Source organism: Mauremys mutica, chromosome 2, assembly GCF_020497125.1.
Source record: "Mauremys mutica isolate MM-2020 ecotype Southern chromosome 2, ASM2049712v1, whole genome shotgun sequence".
Classification (NCBI taxonomy): domain Eukaryota; kingdom Metazoa; phylum Chordata; order Testudines; family Geoemydidae; genus Mauremys; species Mauremys mutica.
The window spans coordinates 145,673,685-145,701,238 of NC_059073.1; the positions used below are offsets into that span (position 1 = coordinate 145,673,685).

The following is a 27,554-nucleotide window of genomic DNA, read 5'->3' on the forward strand; positions in this document are numbered from 1 at the left end:
GGGACGGGGCGGGGGAGCAAGTGGGACATGGTGACTGCAGGTATTGCCTTTTGGTCACCCGGCTCCCCTGCGCAGAGGGGGCTCTCACCTCTCAGGCCAGGAGACGATCCTGTGACAATCCTTCCTCTGCTGTGCTGGGGGGGCCACATCCACGGTGTGGAAAAGGGCCCCCCTCACAGGGGTGAGCTTTCGATCTGAACCGCGTCTCCCCCAGGCTGCTTCCCGCAGGGTGGATTCCCAATGCCCCCTGCCTCCATCATGGGAGAGCGACCCTACATGGCTTGCGTCCTCCTCCGTCCCGGGGCCTGCCCGCCGCTCCCCACCGGGGCCCTCAGTGGAGGAGGGCACCACGGGCTGCATGCCCAGGAGAGGCCCTTTGCATCCCAGTCACCCACAGGTCCTTGTGCCAGGGTCCCCCTGGCCTCGCACCCAGTGCTTAGGGAATGGCCTTGAGCTGTGCCTGGCCCAGTGGTTTGAGCATTGGCCTACTAAACCCAGGGTTGTGAGTTCAATCCTTGAGGAGGCTACTTAGGGATCTGGGGCAAAATCAGTACTTGGTCCTGCTAGTGAAGGCAGGGAGCTGGACTCAATGACCTTTCAGGGTCCCTTCCAGCTCTCTGAGATAGGTATATCTCCATATATTCCCTCTTCCCCCTTGGCCACAGATGGGGCTTCCCACCGGTCACACACAGGGGGCTCTCGTTTGATGGGCTTGGGCTTTTATTTCAATGGCGCTAGGCGTGGGGCACATGCCGATTGTCCGCATCACCCATCAGTCCTCCTTCTCGTCGCCGTGGGTGATGATGTAACAGAGGGATTTGTAATCGATATTTCCCGCCACGTCAATGGGCGTCACCGCGAACATCTGCTCCACCTGGGCAGGAGAGAGCGGGGGTGAGGACTTGAGTCGTGGGCAGGGATCTCAGCGACTTTGCGGGGCAGGAGCCACGAGGGAGGCCGCAGCCTGGGCACCAAAGACCCGAGCGGCTGGCGGGCACCCAGATCTGCCACGGGGGAGTGTGTAATGCAAAGCCACACACACACCCGCTTGTGTTTCCCAGTGCAGCAAGGAGGGGGTTCCTGCCAACCCGTGGGGTTAAAGGCAGGGGGAGTCCCTGGGCCCAACAGACTGGGGGCGGGGGAGAGCAGGGGCCGTCTCACCTCCTCCGGGGTGAACTTGTCTGCCTGGGTCAGCAGGAGCTGCTTAAACCTGCAAACGAAACAGGACGTGAGTGACAACGCAGAGCCTTGGGTTTGTGCCTACTGCCCCCGAGTGCCCAGCTCAGCTGGGGCCAGGCAGAGACTGGGGGGCTGGGGCCTAAGGGGGAGTAGGGGCCAGCTGGGGCCTGGCAAGGGGCAGGGTGGGGGTTGAAGGGGGGCAGGGGCTGGAAGGATCTGAGAGACAGGGCCTGGGGGACAGGAGCTGGGTAAGGTCTGGAAGGGGGACAGGGTCGGGGGTGGGGGATGATTCCAGGGGCACAGGCCCCACAGGACTAGACAGACCTGCCCACTGCACACAGAGACTTTTTTTAACCCCACATTTTCCGAACTGGCCTCTCAGTTGCTGGGACCCGTTCAGCCCCGCCCCGCCCCGACCCCGGTACCCCCGCCCCACATGCTGTAGCAGCTTGCTCCGCCCCTCATGGCCATTTCCCCACTGGGGCAGTGACAGGGGGGCCCAGCCAGGCCTCCTCCTGGCTCCAGCCCACGCCCAGTTTGGCCCAGGATGCCCCCAGCACCAGGGTGGCACAGAGCCGGCTCTGCTCCTGGCCTTGCCATTCACTGGAGAGGCCTCACCCTGCCCCACGAGCTATCGGGCACCTGGGAATCTGGCCCTGAGAGCCCAGCCTGAGACACCCTGGGCTCTGATTTGCAGCCCCCACCATCTGGGGGCGCGCAGCCCCCCCAAGACACCAGGCCAAGGGCATCTCCACCTGGGCTCCCAAAAGCTGAGGCCGCAGAAGCAGGGGCTGCTCGTGTCCCTGTGGGCCTAGGGGTGTCGGGTTCCCCCAGGCCTGCAACTTCCCCCACCCCCGACTTGGGGCGCTTTGACTCACTCGTCCTTGTTCACATGGCCGGTTCCGTTGGGGTCGAAGAGTTTGAAAGCGTTGAGGATGGATTCCTCCGGGTCGGTGCCTGGGAGGAGGGCAGGGGGGCTGGTTAGCTCAGGATGAGGCTGAGGCTCCCCAGCCACGTTCCCTCGGCTCTAGGCCCCCCCATGCCTGCCTCGGGGCCGGGGCACAGCGCTGCTTCTCTTCGCACTCTGAATCTGCAGGGCAGGACAAGCCGACGACGCTCCCTCTCCTCAGAGGTGCTGGGAACCTGCATTCCCTGCCTGCGCCCCGACTGCTCTGAGGTGCCCAAAGCCACATCTCAGAGGGCGGCTGCACCCCCACCTCTGTGCCCCCCGCCCAGGCCCATTGCTGGGGGGATTGGGTTCCAAAGACCCCAGCAGTTAAAAGCTGAGTTAAGTGGCAGCAGGAGACTGTATGGCTTTCCCAGCATGGATCACGGTGTCTCCAAGGCCCGTGGGGCCCAGCAGCCCTCAGCCACGGCTCACGCCCGGAGCCTGCGACGGGGGACCTGGCCACGCCTAGGAGGGGATGCTGGCAAAGCTATTGAGGGAATCCCCCTTTCCAGGCAGAGACCTTCGATCTCCATTTGGAACAGTCACCAGAGAGGGAGAAAGGCACCATGCCAGCATCCCGCACTGCGGGTGTAGCTTGAAGTCATCTCGAGGGTGCCAAGAGCAAGCGGGCAGCAGAGCTGGGCACAGCGAGGATGCTCCAGCGGTGTGAGGGCTGGACTGGGACGCGGGAAACCTGTGCCACCCCAGTGTGACCTTGGGCAAGTCACCCAGTTGCTCTGTGGCTCAGTTTCCTCATCTGTCCCTTGGGATTCATAACCCCGTGTGTGTGAGGATCAATTCATCATGGAGGGTGAGGCGCTCTGATGCTCTGGCGATAGGGCCAGGGACATCCCAGAGGTCGATAGAGCCCAGGTTGAACGGGCCCCCTCCAGCTCTTGGCCCCGGTCGGCTCTTGGCCTACTCACCATTCAGCTTCTCCCCGAAGAGTGCGAGGAAGACGGTGAAGTTGATGGGGCCCTTCCCCTCCTTCAACATCTCATCCAGCTCCTCATCCTTCATGTTCAATTTCCCTGGTGAGGAGGGGAGGCCCGGTGAGAGCCCATCTTCCCTCGCTGGCCCCCCCGCCCGGAGCACCGTTCGCTTTCCGGAGGCAGGAGCGGGCCTTGCCCCCTGGAGCCCCACCACTGTACGGCGGGAGGCCCGGACCCCAGCACAACCTGAGCAGGGAGGCAGCTCCAGCTAGGGGGCTGGCACATCATGCCATTGGATGACACGACCCACTCTGAGCTCTGTTCTCACCCTCTGCTACCTCTGGGCAGCACCCGGCACGATGCGGGGCCCCCAATCTCCATCACGGTGGGTGCAGGGCCTGGCATGATAGTGGTACCCCAGATCTCTGTCAGGGTGGGTGCAGGGCCTAACACGACAGGTCCCCTTGCTCTGGGTCGGGGGGGGCAGGGCCCAGCACGATGGGTCCCCTTGATCTCAGTTGGGGTCTATAGGCTGATCTCCGTGGCAGCGTCGGTGGAGAGAGCCACCTCTGCAGAGCCCCCTTTGATAAAGGCACCAGAGGGGCCGGGCCGGGATCCGAGCTGAACCCGTGCCCGTGCCTCGTGCTGCTCAAGGAGGAGGCTGCTTCGTCCCTGAGCTGGGCCCCTGAGCCCAGAAGCTGACCGCCTCACTCCCCCACAGTGCAGGCAAGCGGAGCCGGGCTTATCAGTGATGACTCAGGGGGAGGAAATCATGAGATGCCAAGCTCAAGTGCCCGGTGGAAAGAGCGTGCCTGCTACTTAATCAGCGGCCCTGCCGATAAGCAGCCAGCTCCTGCTGTCTGCCAAGGGGGCGGGGGACTGGGTAGTTTTGGAGCTAGCAGCTGGCTTCCTCCATCGATTTGTAACATAAAGGGCTTGTCTTGTTAGAGCAGTTCCCCTGGCCCCATCCGCTCCCCGGCGGTGCAGGATCCCCCAGCAGCCCATGCCCCCATTCACAGGGGTGTTACCCACTGGCAGGACCCTCCTTTACTGGGCACCAGCCCATGGGCCCGTGGTGGTTGAGAATTCCCTGCCTTTCTCCTGCTCCGAGGGCTCCCCTCTTCCTCAGACACAAGGGGTAGGCCCATGCTCTGGGGCGGGGGGGCGGCGGGGGACATCGGCACCACAGGGCTGAGGAAGCAAGAAGAGGCTTTTTTTGCTCCAGGGCTCCCAGCGTAAGTGCAGGAGCTTCCCAGTTTTGCTTTGAATGAACTGAAAACTCAGCCCTTTTTTTGCGTCCTGTGTCTGTGCAGCACCTGGCGCCATGGGGCCATGGCTGGGGAACTAGATGCCAGGCCAATACATGGGAATACCAAAGCAAAACTCGCACAAAGCTGCCGTGCCTGAGATTAAGGACTTTCAGACCCTTTCAATTCCAGGTGAACCAGAGAACCTCCGCTGCCTTCCCACCAGAGGGCAAGCCACTCAAGCCAGAGGGGGTGGGATGGGGATAGATAGATAGATTAGATAGAGGGGGTGGATGGGGTAGATAGATAGACAGATAGAGCAAGGGGGTGGATGGGGATAGATAGATAGAGAGGGTGGATGGTGGTAGGTCGATAGATAGATAGATAGATAGATAGATAGATGGGGTGGATGAGGTAGGTAGATAGATAGAGGGGGTGGATGAGGTAGATAGATAGATAGAGGGGGTGGATGAGGTAGATAGATAGATGGGGTGGATGGGGGTAGGTAGGTAGGTAGATAGATAGATAGATAGAGTGGGTGGATGGTGATAGATAGATATCTAGATAGATTAGATAGAGGGGGTGGACAGGGGTAGATAAATGGTGATGTCCTGACAGGTTTGTCATTCTTTGGGCACCTCCCTGGTCTGTGTTTGAAGCCTGCAGCGAGCTCCCAGGCCTGGGTGGGTTGATGAGGCCTGGCATTTCACGACGATGATTACTGGGAATAGCTTTGGTGCCTGCCCCTGGCTAAGGTGCACTGGGAGGGCGGGGGGCGAGGTGCTCACTCACCAAGCTGGGAATAGGTCTCCTTCAGGTCTGATTTTGTGATAATGCCATCACGGTTCTGGTCGATGCAGCTGAATGCCTGGGAACAGAATGAGACACTGAGCCCTGGGGTCTGGGCCTACTTGCAGCCCTCAGCACCAGCCCCCTCACTCTCCCGGTAGGGCAGAACCTCCCTCCAACTGGCATGTTCCCCTCTCCCTAGCTGTGGCCCAGCAGGAGTGGGGAGCTCCAGCCCAGCTTGCCATGGCTGAGTCCCTAGGCCACATTATTCTCTGCAGCCTCAGCATTGCTGACTTGCAAGTGTCATGATATTTGGCATTTCCCCCTTCAAGCTCCAGCTCCTGGAGTCAGGTGATTTGGGGAGAATCTCAGCTTTGGTTCCAAACAAGTACCTCATGGTTGGGGAGAAGAGCTAAAAACGTGACCGTGAGAGGCTCAGAAACCAGCCGGCCAATGCAAAGTGTGGTGTATTGCAAACTGTGTGAAAAGTCTGAGCTGTCATGTTAAATTATAAGGGGATTCCTGGTCCTGCTTGCAGGCTTGGGGGGCTCTGCAGGGTAGCCTGCGATCTGGATCCTGTGCAGTCAGTCTGCCTAGAGATGGGGTGAGTTGGGCCTCGCTGCCACAGGGAGCAGCCTGTTTTGTCTCTCTCTGGTTTTGGTTCTTTTGTGTTAAGTTTCTGGATTCTAAGACATAAAGTCGTGTTATGCTGCAGCCTTCCTGCAAGATGGATGATGCTCAGGTTCTAGCTTGCTGTGTGTGTGCTGTGATTACTTGGGGGAGCTAGCGCTGAATATTCTTCCCTCTCTCTTTGCGAAGGCCATGGCCCTGACCCTGCTCTCACCATGGGCCATATCCCGGTGTGGGCACCATGTGCATTGGCCGGGCTCCCCAGCGTGCTGGCGTCAGGGGCGGCTCCAGGCCCCAGCACGCCAAGCGCGTGCTTGGGATGGCAAGCTGCGGGGGGCGCTCTGCCGGTGCTGCGAGGGCGGCAGGCAGGCTGCCTTCGGCGGCTTGCCTGAGGAGGGTCCGCTGGTCCCACGGCTTCGGCGGACCTCCCGCAGCGGGAGGTCCGCCGAAGCCGCTGGACCAGCGGACCCTCCACAGGCAAATCGCCAGAGGCAGCCTGCCTGCTGTGCTTGGGGCGGCAAAATCCCTAGAGCCGCCCCTGGCTGGCGTTCACATGCAAGCACCCTCACCTCCTTGAACTCCTGGATCTGAGACTGCTCAAACATGGAGAAGACGTTGGAGGAGCCCCTCTGGGCGCGCTTGGCGGCAGCTTTGCTTCGTGTCCCGGCTTTCCGGCTGGCCTGCAGGGGAAAGAGGCAATCAGAGTGCAAGGAGTCCTGCTGTCTCTGGCAGAGCCAATCAAAGCACAGGGAATCCTGCAGTCCCCGGCAGAGCCAATGAGAGAGCAGGGAATCCTGCTGTCTCTGGCAGAGCCAATCAGAGCACAGGGAATCCTTACTGAGCCCAGCAGAGCCAATGAGAGAGCAGGGAATCTTACTGTCCCTGGCAGAGCCAATGATAGCACAAGGAATCCTGCTGAGCCCAGCAGAGCCAATCAGCGAGGAGCTCTGTGCCACATGCCAGCCCCAGTGAGGAGCCCTGTGATGTGTGCCAGTGGGCACAAGCAGCAAAAGGGGAGCCCCTTGCTGGCACAAAAGGTGCCTCCCTCTCCGGTGCCTGGTTATCAGTGTGATTCAAACAAACAGTTTTAAACCACTGATAACCCCCAGCATGTTCCAACTCCCCTCAAACCTCTCAATGGGGTGGGGGGGGGAAGGGGCTCTCTAGGGCAGGTATCTGCATGGGGGTGGGCGGGGTGGGTCAGCTGCTAGTGGGGGAAGGGCTCTGGGTCTGCGGGTGGGCGAGAGCTGGAGAGAGGCAGGGAAAGGTCACCAGTAATCTCAGGGATGCTGAGTTCTTCCCTTCCCTGCTTTCTTTGGCTGCATGTTCCCCACGGGGGCTGTAAGCTGTGGGGCAGGGGCTGGCAATGGGGCTCGGGGGGGGAGCTGGTGCTGACAATGGGGCTCTAGGGGCACAGCAGTGAGGTTTTGGGGTCTGCTGGCAGTGCTGGGCTGGGGGGCACTGACAATGGGTATCTAGAGGCTGGCAATGGGGCTCTGGCATGGCCCGGGCCGGTCCCCCCAAGTTAGTGCCCTGCTGCATGCTAAGGGGCTGCTCCTTGCCCCAGGACGTGGGGGGCTGGAGCCGTTCTGGGTGGGGAGGGCACTCTCAGCACAGGCCCTAGCTCTCCTTTGCCCTAGGATGTGGTGGGGCTGGAGCCGTTCTGTGGGGGCGCTCTCAGCACAGTGCCCCTGCCCATGGGAGCGGGTCCAACGGCTCCCACTCAGAACAGCCCTGTCCAGGAGCTGGACGCTGGTTCCAGTGAGGGGCTGGGGGGTGGGGGGGACTCACCATCCTGCTGTGTCAGCTCCGCAGCTCCTCCGCAGCGAGGCGGTGGCTGGGCTCCACTATATACTGCTGCTTATCACCTAGGTAGCTAAATTAGGAGCAGAACAAGGGGAGAGCGCCAAACTTGGCAGTCCCGGCGCAGAGCTGGCCGGGGTGATAAGGGCTGGATGACAGCGACATTCCAGCAGGGTGGACCCCGGGAGCCGGCTTGAGCTCTGTGGAAGGGGTCCCCAGGTGGCTGCAGAGCAGCCGGGGTCCCTATGCTGGTCACATCCCGGGATTTCCCTTCCTCGGAAATTTCTGGCCGCGCAAAATTCGGTTTGGCTCTGAATCGGAACAAAACAAAGTTGAATGTTCCAGTGAAAAACTGTTTTCGAAACCCGGCTTGTGGTTCGGGTCGACTGGCCCATTCTAGGGTGGGGGCTGTAGCCGCTCGCTTGGACTCCCGCCGGACTGTTTAAACCGTGGCATTCTGTTATTGACACGGGCCCAACCAATACAATACAGCTGGAAACGAAAAGGAACGGGCCGATCCGATCAGGTTGAGACGGAACCTTCTTGAAATGCTTCGTTCACATTGAGTAAATAGCCGGGCCAGGGAGGCAGGGCGGCCTAGTGGCTACAGCACAGCGTCGAGAGGTGAAGTCGAACCCTGGCTTCAAGCTAGTCGTGTGCAGCCACATTTTGAAACACCGGTGCCCCAGGTTTTGGGTTCCCCTCTTGGCGTGCCCAAGTATGGAGGCCACCCAGAGTTGTGGAGGCCAAGTATGGAGGCCATCTCTTATAAAAATGTTGCCCCAAGCCAGGCTGCTGGGAGGTCTGTGCAGAAAGCCCTTGGGAAACTGAGGCAGGAAAGAAGCAGGCTGAAAGTCAGCAGGGATGGTTCTGATTTACAGGGCCCCCCATGGAGACCCAGCCTGGAGAGAGGCTCCTGCCTCATGCCCAGCCTCCAGCTCCTGCTGTGAAGGTTACTGAGGAAATGAATGTTTTGGCCTCCCTCAGCCCCCAGCACCGAAGGCACGCTCCGCTGGGGTCACCTGTTGCAGCACTGGGCATGCAGGCTTCCCTACCATTGCCCACCATGGCCTTCCCCAGCAAGCCGGAGAGAGCCAGCCATCGCGTGGGCATTGGGCTTGGAGCCAGCGAAATTCATCTGGGCTTATGGCATCTCGGTTGCAGCAGCACTGGTCTCTGTTAGCCAATATTATAAAACAAGCCCAAGCGCTTGTGCTAAACTATGACCCCAGAACTCCCAGCGTACTTTGGTTCTTAGGCTAAAGCTCCGTCCGTGTCTCCTCTACTCAGGTCAGGTTTCAGCGCGGCAATGTCTGAGCAGCGCCCCTGTAATGTTTGCTCCTCGGGAGGTCCCTTGATTTGTAAGAAGCAAGATGTAGGTTCTGTTCAGGTTTGCCGGACGTGAGCTGTGGGCCAGGAAATGTTATTTGCGCTTGATGGTTTCTCATTGTTTGGGGCAGTATTGGTTCTGGTTAGCCCAGATGACTCTGTAGCCTGAAAAAATAACTCTGAAGGCAGCTCAGGAAAAGGGAGTGTGGGGCATTCTTTTTCTCCCTGTCCTAAACAAGGGGTGTATAAACCTGAGTCGAATTAAGCTCACACGTTGAAGCAGACACAGCCTGAAGACTGCTGCAAGAACAGCTTCCCAGCACTGGGGAAACAATGAACCCTTTCCCCTTGGAGCTGATTTCTCTATGGGCAATCAAACCCATCGAGCAAAGTCATCTGCTGTCTTATCAATGCAAGAGCTGACCCAATTGGCTTTCAACCCCCCAGCACTGCAACCGGCTCCCCCATCCAGCAGCCCCTCCTATGACCCGGCAGGCCCTGCGCTGCGATATTATCCCAACCTCGGTTCCGGGGCTAATGCATTAAAGGCCAGCGAGGTCTCTGATCCCGCCAGCCCCAGTCGAGACTCCAGCTGCGAGCAAATGTGTTCCCGGTTCCACATCCAGTCCCTGCTCGTGTCCAGGCCTGGGGGAGGGTTTGGATGACGGATATTAACCATTAGCTAGAGGGCTCATTATCCCATGGTTATGCTAATGGGGAAGCCTGGCCCTACAGTCAGGACTCAGGGTCAGATCCAGCGCTGAGGAGCCCCAGTTCAGATGTGGGGGGAGCAGAGCTGAATTCTGGGCTCTGGCTCCCAGCATGACATCAGAGCAGCCCCAGGGACCCCTCTAACATATGGGGGCCACCTAAGGGCCACGCCACGGCCCAGAAGAGCTGGGGTGCAGAGTGCTCCAGCCGCACCCCCTCCTACGCCAGCGCAGCCCCCTGGGGGGCTCTGTGCAGCACAGTGTCTACTGCAGCTCCCCACGCTAGGGGGTCCACAGGGGCCAGCTCCAGTGAAGCGGAGCAGGATACAGGCCTGTCGTTTGCTCTCAGAGACTAGAGACGGCTCCACACTGGCCACGCAGGATTCCTGGCCAGCTTTTCCCTGGGGAGCTGCTGCTGCGGGGAAATTTATCCCTTGTGCACACGGGGCTGGGGATGTTCGGCCTGAGACCCTACCTGGGATTAGCCTCAACTCTCTCTGTCAAGCTTCACGGCATCTTCACTCCCCCCCTAGAAAAGCCACCCAAGGCCAAGCTAACATCATGTCTGAAGTACATCCCCCCACCCGGTATCCACCGCCCACCCTGACTCCCCTGGGCCAGAACCCCTTTGGGCACGCAGCTCTGAAGTGACCGAGCCACTGCTGGCTGGCGATACTACAGCTGGATGAAGAAAGGGGTCGTCCCCTCTCCTTACAACTGAGGAACCAGCATCTCCCTTCCCTGGCCCAAGTGCTGAGTTGATGGGTCAGAACCAGGCACCGGCCCCTGGCTCAGTTGCACCGAACTCCGGTTTGGCTTCCGAGCCCTGCTGGTCAAAGGGGAATGCTCTAACTGACCATACCTGCACCGGGCAGCAGCAGGAGGGGCAAGAGGCCCTGGGGCAACTGGAAAGCAGCTGAGAAGGGCCGGTAGGGGAGTCGGCTGGGATTTTACCCACTTCCCCCATCCCAGCGCATGCAGGCAGTGGGGAGACAGGAGCCCTCCACATCTCATGCCAAGAGCTGAGCGACTAAGATCTACACAAAGGTCATCCCAGAAAGGCCCACAACCTCCCGGTCCCTGTCCGTGACATCCATCCCCAAGCACTGGGAAGCTGGAGGAGCGAGGTGGGCAGGATGCCTGGCCGCTTCTCCAAAGGGTTGAAAGCTTTCCCTGTTCAACTCCATTTCCCAAAGCTGCGGCTCCCAGATTCTGACAGACTCCTCGACCCTCCCCACTATCACTTTTTTCAGCCCACCAGAGACTTCTCCAAAGTTGGAGAAGTACTGAAACGTTGGCGAGCGGGAAACACCAAACAAAACACTCCACACTAAAATTCCAGTCATGACAGCTTTTTTTGGATGCAATTACAAGTTTGGTTGATAAAGGTACTAATGTTGAGGTAACATACTTAGACTACCACGGTAAGGTATCTGACTGGGTACCGCACGACATTTTGATTACAAAACTAGAACAATGTAAAATTAACGTGGCACACATGACATGGATAAAAAGCCGGCTAACTGAGAGGTCTCGAAACGTAATTGTAAATGGGGAATCAGCATAAAATGGGTGTGTTTCTAGTGGGGTCAGTTCTTGGCCCTATGCTATTGAACATTTTTATTAATGGCCTGGAAGAAAACAAAATCATCGCTGACGAAGTTTTCAGCGGACACGAAAATTGGGAACATGGTAAATAACGAAGAGGACAAGTCACTGATACAGAGCAATCTGGATCACGTGGAAAGCTGGGTGCAAGCAAACAATATGCATTGTCATACGGCTAAAGGTAAATGTGTGCATCTAGGAACAAAGACCGTAGGCCATATTTACAGGATAGGTGACTGTATCCTGGGAAGCAGAGACCCTGAAAAAGATTTGGGGAGCATGGTGGATAATCAGCAGAACATGAGCGCCCCATGCGATGCTGTGGCCAAAAGGGCTAATACAATCCTGGGCTGCATAAACGGGAATCTCGGGTTGGAGCAGAGCAGTTATTTCAACTCTGTGTTTGGCACTGGTGTGACCACTGCTGGAATCCGGTGCCCAGTTCTGGTGCCCACAACTCAAAAAAGAGGTTGATAAATTGGAGAGGGGCCAGAAAAGAGCCACAAGAATGATTCAAGGATTAGAAAACCTGCCTTATAGCAAGAGACTCAAGGAGCTCCATCTATTTAGCTTAACAAAGGGACGGTGAAGGGGGGACTTGATCACAGTCTGTCAGTACCGACGTGGGGGACAAATATTTAATACTGGGCTCTTCAGTCTAGCAGAGGAAGGTCTAACACGATCCAAATGGCTGAAAGTCGAAGCTAGACAAATTCAGACTGGAAATAAGGTGTAAACTTTTGACACTGAGGGTAATTCACCACTGGAACAATTTACCAAGGGTTGCGGTAGATTCTCCGTAATTAAATTTTCAAACGAAGATGCTAGATTTCTAACAGATCTGCTCTAGGAATGACTGCGGGGCAGGTCTTTGGCCTATGCTCTACAGGAGGTCAGATCAGAGGATCACAATGGTCCCTTCTGGCCTTCAACACTAAAAGGAACAACAGACGTCTAGATGTCTGAAAACATCATGCTTTGTGAAAACCAAACGGCAAGAAAAATATCTCGATTCGGAATCAGATTTCCTTGCAAACTTTTTCTGCCAACAATTCCAAAGGAAACATTGTCTGTTCGAAATTTTTTGCAGGAAAATTTGGAAATGAAAGCTGGATTCGAATCAGGATTTGGGGGCTTTTTTGACCCTCTCTAATGGGGAGGATAAAGGACGCTCCCGTTCCCCGATCCCAAAATATCATCCTCTTGTCGCTGCCAGGAACAACCAGGCTGCGTAGGAAATACTGATGGCCAGGCAGCTCTGACAGCTCGGGGATGTGACGCAGACAGTGCCAGCAGTACACTGACACAGGGGGAAAGCAAGGGGCTGGGACCTGTCAGGACAGTCCTCTCTAGGGTCAGGAGCTTCAGAAGAGCAAGAGCTCAGAGGGCAACTGCTGGCCTCTTCCAGACCTGGCTTGTGTCCTACAGCTGGCTCCTACATGACCAGTTCTGGCATTAGGAAGCATAGCTCCATGCATATTACCTACCACAGACGGCACTTCCAATACGATGCCCCTCGGAGCCCCGCAGAGGGGTAGATCGTGCTATTCACAAAGGCTGTCTGGACGCTACATGCATCTTCTCTGTTCTTACATTGTGTTTTGATTGAGTGAGGGGGACTTTAGCTCAAGGATACGTGCCCCCCCTCCACACCTCCATGTCTGATGTGGGCAGGGTGCCATCAGTAGGGGTGGGTGGGGAATTATTTTAACATCAAATACAGGCTAAAGTCTAATACGCTGTTAGGGTGAATTTCATCGCTACTAAACAGTCACGCCCAGAGCATCAGAATGATTTTATTCTTATGTACAGAAAAAAAAATGAGTGGAAGCCCTGTATGTCCAGCTGAGGCGTCCTGCAGATGGATTGGGTATACAAGGACGGTACATGCACCCGTGTGGGGTGGGGGATCAGAGATGCGTGAGTCTGTATGGCCTGGCGCGCACATGCATGATGCTTATCTGACGAGGCGCAGTGCGACGCACGTCCCGTGGGACGGTGAGTGGGTGAAAGCATGCACCCGGTGGGCTTTGTGCACGGGGGTGTGCACGCTGCACGGGCACACGCAGGCTGTATGTGTGGGGGAGTGGGAATGGCAATGTGTCTGGCTCACGAACAGCAGCACTGGTCCCCCTCAGGAGAGGTACAGCCTAATCAACGTTAGCCTGAGAGGGCGGGAGGGGTACCTGAAGATTTCAAACGCTTGGCAACAAAGAGACGTACACCGGACCTCAGACCAACACAGACTGTGCAGCCATGGCTGGCTGCTGTGTATGTGTGTGTGGGGGGGGAGGGGGTCCAGCAGAAAGCCCTCCAGCCTTCCCCTAGCCTCCCCCCAAGAGGAAGTCTGGGCCATGTGGCACAGGGATCACAGATGGCCAACTCACAGCAGGCCATTTGGTCACATATGAGAGAAGGTATCTGCCCCCCATCTGTATCTGCTCCCGACAGAAAGGTTCCCCAGAGAGAGCAGTTCTTGCGCTGGGGTTTGCCCTGGTTTCCTGAATTTCTGTTGCCTCTGCGAAACCAGCCTGAGGCCAGCCAAGCAGCACAGGGCAGGATTTACTCCGCGGCAGCCTCCTCCTTGTGAGCAGGAGGTGCACCCCGGGGAGGCCAAGGATTAGGTGTGCTTGGGAGGAGGACGGCGAGCCCCAGAGCTGGACTTCCAGATGGAAAGGGGTGGGCTGGGGAGCGTTCCCGGTTGGGGGCTCTGTCCCAGCGCATCAGGGGCAGGGATACCAGGAGGTCAGTCCACCGCAAGGAACATCTCTTCATTGGTGTTCGTACCACAGCCGGTGCTATGGGGCCGCCGGCCTTTGGGCACAACCAGAAGAGAGAGGATCTATTGCTATTCCTAAAGGAACCCGGGCTGCACCACGGAGGGGCTGGCCGGAGACGGGGGAAGACCAGAGGCAAAGCTTTTGGCTATGTTCGGCAGCTAGATCTGGAGGGACAGGAAAGGGCGGGAGGGGAAGTGAAACCCCCCAAGCTGCTCTCCTGCCTGAGATTCCCGCCAGCTCCATTCCAGCCTGGCCTCAGCAGGCCCAGCCACACCAGGGCCGCCGGTTAACGGAGAGGCCAGTCTCTATCCTGCCTCCGCCTCCTGCCTGGGCTCTAGTCCTATCGCCTGCCCTCCCCACAAGCACACGCCAGCCTGCCACCGGTCGCGGGCTCCTGACACGCCCCAACGTCCACGCACCTGATTGGCTGAGAGAAACACAACCCTCGACCGCCGTTTGTGTGGATTGGAAGCCGTTTTGATGTGCCCGTCTCGTTTTAATTCCTGAGCCAATCAGAAGAGAAGGGTCAGAGGACTCCCATTCCACTCCCCCCACCCCAAACCAATCCTAAGAGACCTCCTCGGGAACCTATTTATTGCGTGGGCGAAGAGCCCGGCCTGGCAGCAGCAAAGAGGGCTGAGGAACAGCAAGGGGACACAGTGCAGCTGGCATGGCTAGCGCAGTGGCTAGGACAGGTTGGAGGCAGGTGGGCGGGGTCAGAGACAGTCCCACCCCTTCAATTGTTGTTTCCGCTCCTGGGCGCACACGCTCTAAAGAACTCGGCATGGAGCCACATCCCAGCCGCGGCTGCTCCTTCCGTGGTCCTTTGGCCAGCGGCCCCGCTCACCGGCCAATCAGGCGGGCCATTTTGCACGCTACCGCCGAGATCAGGGCGGCCCCCCTGCCGCTGCCCTCCTCTGACTGGAGGAAGGTGATGTCGCAGCCGGGCGTCAGCTGTCTGACGGTCACATGGAACTGGTCTTTGAAGCTGGGGAGAGAGGAGGCGGCAGCGGTTAGGCTGAACAGCTCCCACATCTCCCTGCTCTGCCCGACTTCCTGTGTGAGCAACCTCAAGTTACTGAGCCTCCCTGTGCCTCAGTGCGTCCATCTGTACAATGGGCATACACTGCCCAGGAGGGAAGTGAGCAAAAATATGGTGATGGGGGTCATCTAAACATAGATTCAGGCTCTGATGGTGCCCACAGGGGTGAGCTGCCATTGTGTGGGGTGCTGCCCCATGGAGCGTTCGATCTAAGGCGGTTTAGACCTCCGGGCTGTATCCTGGCGCAGCTCTGCAGTTAGCTACCTAGCCCCCAGAGAAGCGCTGGCTGTGATCGCTTTTCAATTCTAATAACGAGCTCGGAAAGTGCAATGGAAAGTCTTAGTGCAGGTCAGGCCTGAGGGCCAAATTTCTCCCAGAAAGGCAGCGAAGAAAAGACAGCTGGTTCTCAGGCTGACCCCTGCCCGGCCTGACCCGCTGGCTTGCTGAGGAGTGTCTGACAGCTGATGGAACCCCCCGGCCATGCCCTTTCCAGTCTGTTCCTTTTTCAGATGCTGCTCTTTTAAGATTCTCAGTTTTCCTCCCTTCTCCCCTCCACCCCCCACCCCCCAGGCATCTAGAGGTCCGAGGTCTCGTTGGCCCCTCTATTGCCCAGGAAGCTGAGGTACAACCCCACCCCCCACTTGGAGCCCACCAGCACCTGTAAAGCTGGCCAGAGAGCGCCTCAGCAGCACGTGATCACTGCCAGGCTGGAAGCCATGGCAGCTCCAGGACCAGCCCTTAGCACTGCCTCTCACAGCCATTCATTGCTAAGGCACTAACAAGGCTGCCATTGCCCAGGATAAGGGTGAGCTCTCCCTAGTGGCCCTGCAGAGACAGGCCACCCACATGCTCCTGTCTGATGCAGCTTTCCGTGGAGGCTGTGACGGGGCTGGAATAAGGCTGAGAGGCAGTGCTGGGGCTGGAAAGGCAGCTGCTAGTGCCATTTCACCTCCCCGGTCACTTTCAATCGGAACGCTCGCCCCTGCATGCGACCTCACCTGGGGTGGAGCTTGTAGACCGAGCCATCGATGCCCACGGTGATCTTCAGCCTCTCCTCGCCCCTGCTTTCCCGCATGCGGTTGATCACGCCGGCCAGCCCCGCCGAGCACATCTGTGCTGCCCGCGTGGAGACGCTCTCGCACGCCATCCGCACGATGTCACAGTCCGTGAGTGAGGGCAGCAGCTCGAAGGATGTCAGGATGTTGTAGGTCTGTTTCTGGTCATTGGCGTCGCTGGGACAGAGAGCAAAAGCATGTCAGGCTCCATACGCTAGGGAGTGCCCAACACGGGGGGCAGGCCTGGCGCTGCTGGGGCAGCTGGACAGGAGGCTGCTGAGTCAAGCCAGCGGAAGGGTTCAGACAGCTAGCAGGCTCCTAAGGCCTGGTCGGTAGCTGGATGGAAGTTGGCTTTGGCGACTCAGGAGAGGACACCCGTTTACCCCTCCGGAAAGCATTCTGCTGGTTTGCAGTGCAGTTCCTCACCAGAAGTGGCTGCATTTCAGACTGCTCATACTCCTGGGAAGAGAGCAGCAGGACAGCTCCTTGTAACAGCAACACGTGCAGTTACGTGAGATAGGGTGGAACAAAGAAATGGGGTCAGGGCTTGGGCTACACCAGAATTGCCCTTTGGGGGGTTTCTTGTTCCACCTAGCCCCTGAAGCAGATGGTGCTGGCCAACGCCAGGTACAGGAGACTGGGCGAGAGGGCCCTTAGGCTGAGCCAGCCTGGCAGTGCCTATGTTCTTACATGTCTAAAACCTCACTCAGTTCTACTGAACCTCCTGTAAACCCGCTTTACCAATGCCCATGAAACTCCAGCCTCCTTCCCAATCTCCTCCAGGTGCATCCAGCCCTTCCCACCAGATGATGTCTGGCGTGGAAGGTCTGTGAGCAGGAGTCTCTCCCCACCCCTACAAATACAGCCCATGCTTCCGGGAGCCCGCATGGCTCCATGTTGGTAAGACCCACAGGAATTATTTGAGGTCTGGAAAACCTGCCTCACAGTGCGAGACTTATGACGCTTCCGCTGTTAGGTTTAGCCCAGAGAAGGCTAAGAGGTGACTTGGTCACCACCTGCTAGAAGATCTCTGATTGTAGATGGCTCTTTAATCTTGCCGTAAACAGCAGAAGGAGATCCAACGGTGGGAAGCGGAAGCTAGGCAAATTCAGATTAAAACTAAGGTGCATTTGTTTAGGGTAATTAACCACTGGAAGAATTTACCACGGGGCGTGGTGGGTTCTCCATTGCTTGGAGTCTTTCAATCTTTCTCAGAGACCCGCTGTAGCTCAGCCAGGAGTTCTGGGATAGATTCAGGAATCTCTGGTTGAGGTTCTCTGGCCTGGGTTACGCCGGAGATCAGACTAGATGATCAGAAATCCCTTGGGCCGTAGACTACCAGGCCAAACTTGGTGCATTTTAGAGGATTAGCCTTAAAGCTGCTCTAAGTCCCGTGATCTTAGAGCTGCAAAGGGAGGATAGTTGGGTCAGGCCCGAGAAGCTGGGCTCAAGAAGCCAGGTGCAGAGCAAACCAGCCACTAATAGCGTGCAAGGAAAAGTGAGCTAGGCCCTGTTTGAAGTGACACTGCCACAGCTGTGTGGGGGTTGTGGGCACCCTTATTAAAGAGCATTCACTGACTGGAGCCCTTCCTCTGGCTCCTGCAATATGGGGCGGATTCCTCATTCCAAGTACTAACAATCCCCAGCAAGTTTTTCAGCCAAAGAAGGGCAGTGTCGTTATAGATGGGGAAACTGAGGCACAGAGCAGGCAAGTGACTTGCCCAAAGGCGCCCAGCAGAGCCGGGGATAGAACTCAAGTCTCCTGAGCCCCAGTATAATGCTCTAGCCAGTGCACTGCAAGGGTGCCTGCCGTAGGTGTGTGTGAGTCCCTGTCGGGGGGGGGCTGATGTACACCCCTTCCACATGAGCTCGGAGCCCAGTGGGAAACGGTTGTTGTTCTCTCTAGTTATACATATTGCAGATCGGTGGCCGCTGGGGATCCCGGAGTCCAGCTGTGCTCTAGGACTGTAGGATGGGATTACAGCCGGCGGGAGAGCTCCCTCGTAGGGTTGTATTGGGAGCCCCTGAGTTGCAGCGGGTGGGGCTGGCTGCGCATTGGGGAGGCCACAACGTACCTTTCGATCTGCGCATTGGGGAGGCCACAACGTACCTTTCGATCTGCGAGATGAAGCGGGTTTCGAAGCTGCCTCTGGTTTTCAGTTTCTCGGACGCCTCCCCGTGGAAGAGCAGATTTTCATTGACCAGTTTTAGCAGCACCAGCCGTACGATCTCTCCCATGTACTTGCCTCCGATCATCTTCTCGTAGCTGGGCGAGGACAGAAGAGCACCACCGGTCAGGGCCGCGAGGACACAGACCCTCTGCCCGCTCGCGGTCGGACCCTGCTCTCCTGCAACGAGGGGCATCCAAGGCCTAGAGACCTGTCTCGACACAACCCTGGCTGAGCAACGCTGGCACTGGCTTGCCCCTTCCTCCTGAGACAGCTGCAGGCTCAGGGACGCTACCACAGTGCCAGCCCAAGGGGGGCAGAGGTCCTGCCCGGCTTCTCCTCCCCTTGCGTTCTGCCAAAGGGACGCCTCCCTACTCCCAGCCTCCGTGGGGACAGGGCTTGTGCAGACGCTCAGGCAGGAGAGGAACGCCTTGGCTTGCAGTGAGCAGAGCCAAAGCCACGTAGCCTTCAGAAATACCCCTAGGCTCCAATGCAAGACTGCAGAGTTCCTGGCGTGGCCGATTGGCTCAGGGAACCCTGCCAGAGCCCGTGCAGGAGGGAGATTCAAACCTGGAGGCCAGGGGCTTGCTCCCCTAACTGCTACCCCACAGGCAGGGCCGTCCCAGGCGTGTGCAGCCGGCCTCGGCAGGATGCAGCTCTCGCTCCGGCAGTGCAGACATGAGCAATTCCTGCTGCCTGCAGCACCCAGCGAATGCAACGGCCGGTTCTGGGGCCTGCAGGAGGGGGCAGTTATGGGCAGACCGTGCAGAGGGAACTGGAACCAGATGTCAATCACCTGGGCCCAGCAGAGAACCTGGGCCAGGGTTTCCATCACCCCACTCAGTAGTGCGATAGGTGAAGGAGAACAGGACAGTTACGTACCAAATACACTGACTGGCCCAAATCCTCCGCTGGGCTAGAGCCTCACCCAATGCCCTGGAGCAGGGAGAAGATGGCTTTGTGCGCCCATGATCCGTGGCTCTGCTGGGGGCCCAGCTCACCCCCCATCTCAACTCAGAGCCACCTCGGGACTGCTCTAACTTGTGCCAGCTTGTAACGGGCCCTGAGACACCATTACACCACAGGGGAGCCCTGGAGTGTAGTATCCTCCAGTCACACCCTCCTCCCTCCATCGCACTGCTACAGACTAGGGACCGAGTGGCTAGGCAGCAGTTCTGCAGAAAAGGACTTAGAGGTTACAGTGAACGAGAAGCTGGATATGAGTCAGCAGTGTGCCCTTGTTGCCAAGAAGGCTAACGGCATTTTGGGCTGTATAAGTAGGAGCACTGCCAGCAGATCGAGGGACGTGATCGTTCCCCTCTATTTGACATCGGTGAGGCCTCATCTGGAGTACTGTGTCCAGTTTTGGGCCCCACACTACAAGAAGGATGTGGATAAATTGGAAAGAGTCCAGCGGAGGGCAACAAAAATGATTAGGGGACTGGAGCACATGACTTACAAGGAGAGGCTGAGGGAAGTGGGATTGTTTAGTCTGGAGAAGAGAAGAATGAGGCGGGATTTGATAGCTGCTTTCAACTACCTGAAGTGGGGTTCCAAAGAGGATGGATCTAGACTGTTCTCAGTGGTACCAGATGACAGAACAAGGAGCAATGGTCTCAAGTTGCAATGGGGAAGGTTTAGGTTGGATATTAGGAAAAACTTTTTCACTAGGAAGGTGGTGAAGCACTGGAATGGGTTCCCTAGGGAGGTGGTGGAATCTCCTTCCTTAGAGGTTTTTAAGGTCAGGCTTGACAAAGCCCTGGCTGGGATGGTTTTGTTGGGGATTGGTCCTGCTTTGAGCAGGGGGTTGGACTAGATACCTCCTGAGGTCCCTTCCAACCCTGATATTCTATGATTCTATGATTCTACCCGCTGAGCTCAGGGGACCAAACGAGGGGGCACAGAGCCAGCGATTCATCCTCCGCAAATGTTTTTATGACCCCTTTGCCTCATAGCATGGACCAGGATCGGGCCCACTCTGATCCTGCAGCTAAGGAGGTGCTTAACTCAAATGGCTATGCCATTGATCGCTTATTCGGATGGCCACGCCCCTCGGGCAACAGCTGTCGGCTACTTCCCCAGCCCTGGTCCTGCCCTGGTACTTTTATTTCAGGCCTTGGTAGGTTTGTGTTCTTTAGCCCTTAACTCCAAGTGGCGGATGCCCTCTCCCACCACCGGCAGGGCACTGTAGAGCCGAAGGGAGGGAAGACCAAAGGTAGAGCCCTTGGGGGTCTCCTCTGTCCGTTCAAGGTTAGTGGGACGCTGGGCTGGGGACAGCGCGAGAGAGCGAAGGGGAAAGGAAAGGAGAGAAGTGAGGAAAAGCACAAGGAAGAAACGTGTATTCGTCAGGGTGTCGGGGTGTGAGTGTCGATTGCTCTGTGTATTGGTGTGTGGATGCGGGAGTGTGTTTGTGGGCATCCAGGAGTGTGAGCGTAGATTGCTCTGGGTGTGTTTGTGTATTGGTGTGTGGATGCGGGAGTGTGTTTGTGGGCATCCGGGGGTGTGAGCGTAGATTGCTCTGGGTGTGTTTGTGTATTGGTGTGTGGATGCGGGAGTGTGTTTGTGGGCATCCAGGGGTGTGAGCGTAGATTGCTCTGGGTGTGTTTGTGTATTGGTGTGTGGATGCGGGAGTGTGTTTGTGGGCATCCGGGGGTGTGAGCGTAGATTGCTCTGGGTGTGTTTGTGTATTGGTGTGTGGATGCGGGAGTGTGTTTGTGAGCATCCGGGGGTGTGAGCATAGATTGCTCTGGGTGTGTTTGTGTATTGGTGTGTGGATGCGGGAGTGTATTTGTGAGGGCACCAGGGTGCAGGAGTTTAGATTGCTCTCGGCGTGTGTGTTGGTATTTTACTGGGTGTATAGAGGGGTGTATTTGTGTGTATCCAGGTGTGTGAGTGTAGATTGCTGGTGGGTATCTGTGTCCTGGGGTGAGTGTACCGAGGGTGTAGCAGGGTGAGGGTGCACATGGCTGTGAGTGGATGTTTGTGCACAGGGGGTGTGCAAGGTGTGTGTGAGGTGTATGTGCACATTTGTGTTTCTGAAGGGAGACAGCATGGGTGGGTAAGCAGACATGGGTGCAGTTACAGGCATGTGAGGGAGCTAGTGTGTCCGTTTGATAGTGTGTGTGTGGCGGGGGCCGTGTTTGCATGTGTCGGTGTATTTGAGGTGTGTCCATGGGTATGTGAGTGTGTGTTTAGACACACTTGGGGTCTGCGTGTGAGAGAGAGGGCTGGAGGTAGGGCCGGCGAGCGGAAATTGCTCTCACCTGTTTTAACACCACCAAGATTGATTGCTCAGTCTGTGAGGCTATTTTCTCTGAGCTGCAGGAAAACAACCACTTTTCCTCTTTGCTGGGCTCTGCACATTTCAAACACCTGCAGCATATCAGCCTCCTGCTACAGCACCTCAGTGACCGGGCAAGCCAGCCCCTGGCAGCACCCGTACTGGGACCTCTGAGAGAGAGCCATTCGGGGAGAGCCCCGCAGAGCCACTTCCCGGCCCCCAGGCTCACACGGTCGCGAAGGGCCGACTTGCCTGCCAGGGAATGTAAAGCTGCACTCTCAGAACCAGAGCTGTGCAAACCCGTTGGAGATGAACTGCCCCCACCCTCAGCTGAATTAGGAGCCGCGGCCGGCAGAGTCCGGCTCTGCGGCCTGGGCAACAGCAGGGAGGAAGTGAGGCCCAGGGAAAGCAATTGTTTTATCTGTCGTGTCCCTTACAGCTGGTGCCCGGGGTTAAGTGAGGTCTCGTCCACCACCCGATCGTACTCCAGGAGGAACTCGTCCAGCTCCCCCGAGGCCCCGAAGGCTCCCCACTCGGTGTTCACGCACATCCGGCCCTCGTCCCCCTCCACCAGCTCCACGTTCTCCATCTCCTCCATGTAGCAGGCGTTGCAGCCGGTACCTGGCAGGGGACACCAAGCTGGGGATGAGTCTTACGACGGCGAGTCCCAGGCAAAGTGCCCTGTGACAGCTGGGGATGCGGGCCCTGTGCTTGACCCACTGCATGAGCAGCCAGCTGACTTTGAGTCTGCGCAGGCATCTAGTTTACAAGGGGCAGACGCACGGGCTTAACCCAGGCTGTAGCCTACGTGTGCCCACGATACAACCTCATGCCCTGTCCTTATAGCCTGTTTCCTAGCATTTAAAGCCAGAAGGGACCATTAGTCTGAGCTCTTGCATGGCACAGGATTTCACCCAATACCAATAGCTGAGCCCGATGACGCCAGTTAGGCTAAAAGGTTTCAGGAGGCCAAAGTATTGCAGCCACAGGCGGAGAGCAGGAGAGACCAAGGCACCACCGATGGCCAAGGGCCCTGCCAGGGCAGGGAATGGATTAGGGGGGACATGCCCAGATGATGCCAGCAGCCCAGTCATGCCCCACGCAGTGGAAGAAGGTGAAAGCCCTCCAAGGTCCATACTCCTCCTTTCACCCATTTTCAGCGACCCAGCTCTGCAAAAGTCTGGCCGATGCAAAGCTCTTGAAGGCCTGGGTCAGATCCACAGCCGGGGGCGATCAGTCGATCTCTGCCAGCTGAGGATCTGCACCACTGGTCAGTTAGCTATTGCTCCTTGAGGGATCACGGTGCCACCTTTTTCTCCTGGAGCAACCGGGATCTGGGGCGTCTCTGGTATTATTACTCGTGTGACCATAGCGCCTACGAGCCCCCAGCAAGGACCAGGCTTCCCTGGTGCGAGGTGCTGTGCACAAACACAACAGAAGACTGTCCCTGCCCCGAGAGAGAACAACTGGGTACAGGCAGACGGGGGAGCACAAGGAGACAACGGGACAGAATTGATCAGCAGGGTTCTCAGCACAGCCACTGCCTGGCCGGTACATTTTTTGCAGGCGTCATGGCAAAGGAGAGTTTTAAGGAGCGGTTTGAAGGGGGATCATGAGGTAGCTTTGGAGATGTTTATGGGAGGAGGGGAGCGTGAGGGACAGCAGGGGAGGAAACACGCAGAGTCTTGTTTGCAAATTTAACAAGCGGGTGAGAGAGGCTGGGACCATGGCAGTCAATCGCTCAGTGGTGACCCAGAGAAGCAGGGTGGGAAGGGCCTTGAAAGTGAATGTCAAGGGACCATGGTGATTTTCTTTTCCTCTGTCTCTGCTCTCTGTAATGGTGGCCCTGCAGGGCTGAGCGGTTATTGGTGTGTCCCCTGGAAGCCGGCCCTCAAGCTGAGCAGTCTGTTCGTCCTTGTGCACTTCTTCTGGTTGCATTGGTAAGTGATGAACATGGAGCTGCTCTGTCATAATTTAATATTCCCTGTAGATGTTGCCACCCTCATCTCAAAACTTAGGAGCCAGGCCTAAAAAAATCATGAGATTGGCTTAGAAATCACGAGATCTTTAAAAATAGTATGTTTGGGTTCATTTTCTTTGTCTTCTTGTTTATGAGCCTTTAGAGTTCACTTGTGTCGCGCTTTTATGCTTTTCTCTGCAACCATGAAAGCTAAAAACGTACTTAAAAAAAAACAACAAAAAAAGCACAGATTCTCATACTAATCATGTGACTCCAAGAGCTGGGGCCTTAAGAAAAAAACATCAAGGACCACAAGACACGCGATACAATCACGAGAGCTGGCCACTCTGCTCCTTGGGATAATGATTTCTGTCAGAATATTTTGGATTTAAGTGCTTCTTAATTAAATTAGGGATCTGTGAGGCAGGAGAAAGAAGATGCCTCAAGTTGGTTATTAAGGGACAGTGACAGAATTATGAGCTGCTGAGTCAACCAAACTGGTTTGACCAACAATGGAAAAAGCCTACCAGTGCTTGAGAGAGACAAGGTGGGTGAGACAGTATCTTTCATTGGACCAACTTCTGTTGGTCCTGACCTTTTCACCTTGCAGGGAGACTCGTTTGAAAGGGGACATTATTACAGGCTTCTTGCCCTTCTTCTCCATATCTCATGTGGGGCAGGGGGGGCAGTGGCTGCCGCAGGCTCCTGCAGCCCCAGCCCCCCTGGGGCATCCTCAGGGTCAGCCAGGCGCCCCAGGCCTGCAGTGGGAGGGCTCCCCCCACTGAGCTGCTATGGCTGGCCCATGCCCCCGGCAGCTGTACTCCCTCCAACGGGCACCGCAGCAGATTCAAGCCTCCTGCAGTACAAAGAACGCTGGCAGCAGGGAACCCGCCAGTCTCACACAGGCACTCGGTGGGTCTGGAGGATGGCAGATGAGCTAGCCACGCATACAGATTTTTTTCTCTGCGGCTTTCTTCCCTTAGCCAACAAACAGCCTTTGCTTTGAGGAGGCTGTTGGTCCTGGTGTCACAGGTCACAGGCTCCTGTAGGGAAGAAATGCAGATGTCCAGTTGGACCTGCAGGGTCAATCAGGATGCAATTATTTGCAGGTCTAATCTGATTAGTTAACACTGTCATCCCTACACTACCCACTGGGGTCTTCCCGAAGCACATGCCCCCTAGCGCTAAGGGAGAATCTCTTCACTAGGACTCAGGGCAAGAGGTGGGCAAATGGCACACACAGAAAGCACATCTGGCCCGGGTTTATGATGGCGCCTTTTTCACCCTTTAGTGTTCACATCCCACAAACTTTCAAGTAACTGAGTTTCGTTGGCACAAATGTTTGAGCTCAGCGTGGCCCTGGCCTCTCCGTGCTCAGCTCCTCGTCTGCACGATGGGGATTACAGTACTTCCTGGCGGCAGGGGGCTGCCGTGAGGAGATATACATTAAAGATTGCGAGGTGCTCACATACCACAGGCCAGATGCGTAGCTGCGGGCCAGATAAGCACGTTAGACAGCAAGCTGCTCGCATGAATATTCTTGGAAACCAAGTGTTAAACTCAAGCACACAAATCATCATCTTCAAAGTGCCTGCGCCCTCCTCTAACCAAGGAGTGGAAACCATCCTGCGTACGTTACCTGATCTATCACAACTAAGCAACACCGCTTGAATTTAAATATCTCGGATGAGGGTGAACTCATTGACTAAATGATCACAAAAAGATCCGTACCCAACACATTCTGCTGGCAAATGAACTCGGAAAGCTGCAGTCAGTTGGCAAGATCTCCAGCAGAAAGAGGCGACTTTTGTCAAATAAGTTCTTGGGTACAGATGATTCACTCAGTTCTACTTGTGAGACATATTTGAGCTAGTCTGACAAGCCAGCCACTAGAGGGCGTAGCTACCACTTACCGCTACTCCAGATCACCATACCAGTGCTGACCACTGAGGAAAAGAAACGATAGAAACCGAATCCTTGTCCACATGAGAAAATACTGCCTACAGGTCTATAAGCAAGTCCCCCACTAGTCACAGGTAAGAATGCAGGAAATCCCACCTGGAGGCAATGACCTGGCAGCACCGGCCAATCCATATTGATCCCTGTATCTGGCACTGGTGCGACCGCTACTGGAATACAGTGTCCAATTTTGGTGCGCACAATTCAAGGAGGATGTTGCTAAATTGGAGAGGGGTCAGAGAAGAGTCATGAGAATGATTAAAGGATTGGAAAACCTGCCTTCCAGTGAGAGACGCAAAAAGCTCCATCTATTTAGCTTAACAAAGAGAGGGTCAAGGGGTGACTTGATCCCAGTCCGTCAGTGCCTACATGGGGAACAAGTATTTAATACTGGGCTCTTCAATCTAGCAGAGGAAGGTCTAACACCACCCAATGGCTGAGAGTGGAAGCTAAACAAATTCAGACTGGAAATAAGGTTCAAATCAGCGAGGGTCGTTAACCGTCAGAACAGTTTCCCAAGGGTTGTGGTGGATTCTCCATCGCTGGGATGTTTCTGTAAAAGATCCGTCCTAGTTGAAACAGGAATTATTCTGGGAAGTCCCATGGCCTGTGGTCTACAGGAGGTCAGACTAGCTGATCACAGGGGTCCATTCTGGCTTTGGAATCTATAAATCCACAACCCACTCTGGTGAAGCCAGCAGTGATAATACCCTGTTGGTGGAGCCCTTGGCCCTCACCTACTGGGGAGGTCTGCGGCTGCTTGGAAGGAGCACTGTGTGTTAAACTCACCCGGCTGGCAGCTCCCACTCAGAGATGAGCTCATCTCTATTCTTAGCGTGATTAAAAAACAGGCCAGTGCTGAGCGAGTGTTGTTTACCCAGGGCGAGCGGAAGAGCCAGCCATGCGAAAGGCCCAGATGGAGCTGTCGCTGACCAAACTGAGCGGCTCCTGCGCCCCATGGGGGAGGCGGCCTTGCTTCTCCACCTGCCCCAGCTGAGGGTGCCATGTCAGAGCTCCCTCCCCGGCAGCTGCAGGAGGGGCCCCGGGCTGCCGTTGGCTGCTACCATTCCAGGAGGCTGCAGCCTGCCCATGCACAGGGTATCCCAGCATTTCTAACAGCGTCCTGCTGTCACTGTGCTCGGCTCAGCTTCGGCGTCTCTCTGACGCCAGGCGCGCTGCGGCGTCCCCGGGCGGGCAGGTGGCCCGGTGTCACTGCCTGCTCTCCAGGAGTAGGAATCAGCCCTGCTGTGCTGCCGGCTGGGTCCGCTCAGCGAGGAGCTCATGGTGAACGGAACGGGCCCGACTCTCTAATCGCTTGCACCAATGGTGCTCCATGGGACCACTCCTGATGAACGTGGGGTGAGCGGGAGCTGAATCGGGCTCCTGGGTCCCTCAAGGTGTCAACCAGCTGCCTGCAGGGGTCAGGACAGGATTCCCCCCCAGTGCATTACAGGATGGCCATGGCTGGAGATGGGACACGAGTAGTCTCTCCCCTGGTGTCGCTGGCTGGTTGTTGTTCCCATGCCCAGAGGCTCTGGGGTTGGGAAGGAATTTCCCCCCTGGTCAGATTGGCAGTATTCTTGGGGTGGGGGAGGGGGTTGCCTTCCTCCGCAGCATGGGGTGCGGGTCCCTCACCAGGATCATCTGGGGGCATTTCTCAGCCATTTCCCTGCCATTGCAGGGCACGGGTGCATCCTGGTAACTCCTAATCTCAGCCTGTGGCACACCACAGTCTAGTGTCCTCTGGGCTGTGACACCTGGGTTGTTGGGTTAGTGTGCAGGTGCTGGCTGGCTTGGGTGGCCTGTGATATACAGCCGGTCGGACTGGTGGTCCCTTCTGGCCTAAAACTCTATAACAGTGAGTCCACCCATATGCTTTGGGCCCCGCCCAGAACTTTGGGCCCACCTCCAAGCCTTTCTCCTGTCAGATCCCTTATGTCCTCTCATTCCTGAGTCCTTCCAAGGGAGCTCTGCCTCCTGCTTCACCCGGCGGCTCTCCACTCATAGAGCCCACCTCGCACACAGGGCCTGGGCTTTGAGTGACTCCCTCAGCTCTGCTCTGTCCTCCTCATGGGAGCCAGCAGCCGGCGGTGACTCTCAAGGGGATGCTAACGGCTCTTGGTAGGTCAGGTTA

General features: G+C 56.7%; 2 protein-coding genes across 2 annotated transcripts in view; both read right to left on the minus strand.

Moving 5' to 3' along the window:
• Positions 1-712: 712 nt before the first annotated feature.
• Positions 713-8,311, minus strand: MYL7 (myosin light chain 7). The gene is made up of 7 exons (XM_045006307.1): positions 7,518-8,311; positions 6,296-6,406; positions 5,100-5,175; positions 3,055-3,159; positions 2,058-2,136; positions 1,162-1,210; positions 713-874 (listed from the first exon to the last, which is right to left on the minus strand). Exons 1-7 carry the CDS (start codon positions 7,518-7,520, stop codon positions 773-775), a joined length of 525 nt encoding a protein of 174 aa, XP_044862242.1. The 5' UTR covers positions 7,521-8,311; the 3' UTR covers positions 713-772.
• Positions 8,312-11,789: 3,478 nt separating this feature from the next.
• GCK (glucokinase) overlaps positions 11,790-27,554 on the minus strand; it is a 37,499-nt gene continuing 21,734 nt past the window's right edge. The window contains exons 7-11 of the mRNA XM_045007802.1: positions 21,939-22,122; positions 18,164-18,319; positions 15,997-16,230; positions 14,804-14,944; positions 11,790-14,459 (exon numbers count right to left, since the gene is read on the minus strand). Coding sequence (XP_044863737.1) covers positions 14,453-14,459; positions 14,804-14,944; positions 15,997-16,230; positions 18,164-18,319; positions 21,939-22,122 — 722 coding nt within the window. The 3' untranslated portion in view covers positions 11,790-14,452. The remainder of the gene's footprint in view (positions 14,460-14,803; positions 14,945-15,996; positions 16,231-18,163; positions 18,320-21,938; positions 22,123-27,554) is intronic.

Coding starts and splice junctions, on each gene's coding strand:
- MYL7 (XM_045006307.1), bottom strand. Junction 2,137..3,054: donor CTTCGGGGAGAAGCTGAATG/GTGAGTAGGCCA, acceptor CCCTCCTCCCAG/GCACCGACCCGGAGGAATCC. Junction 875..1,161: donor ACAAGTTCACCCCGGAGGAG/GTGAGACGGCCC, acceptor TCTCCTGCCCAG/GTGGAGCAGATGTTCGCGGT.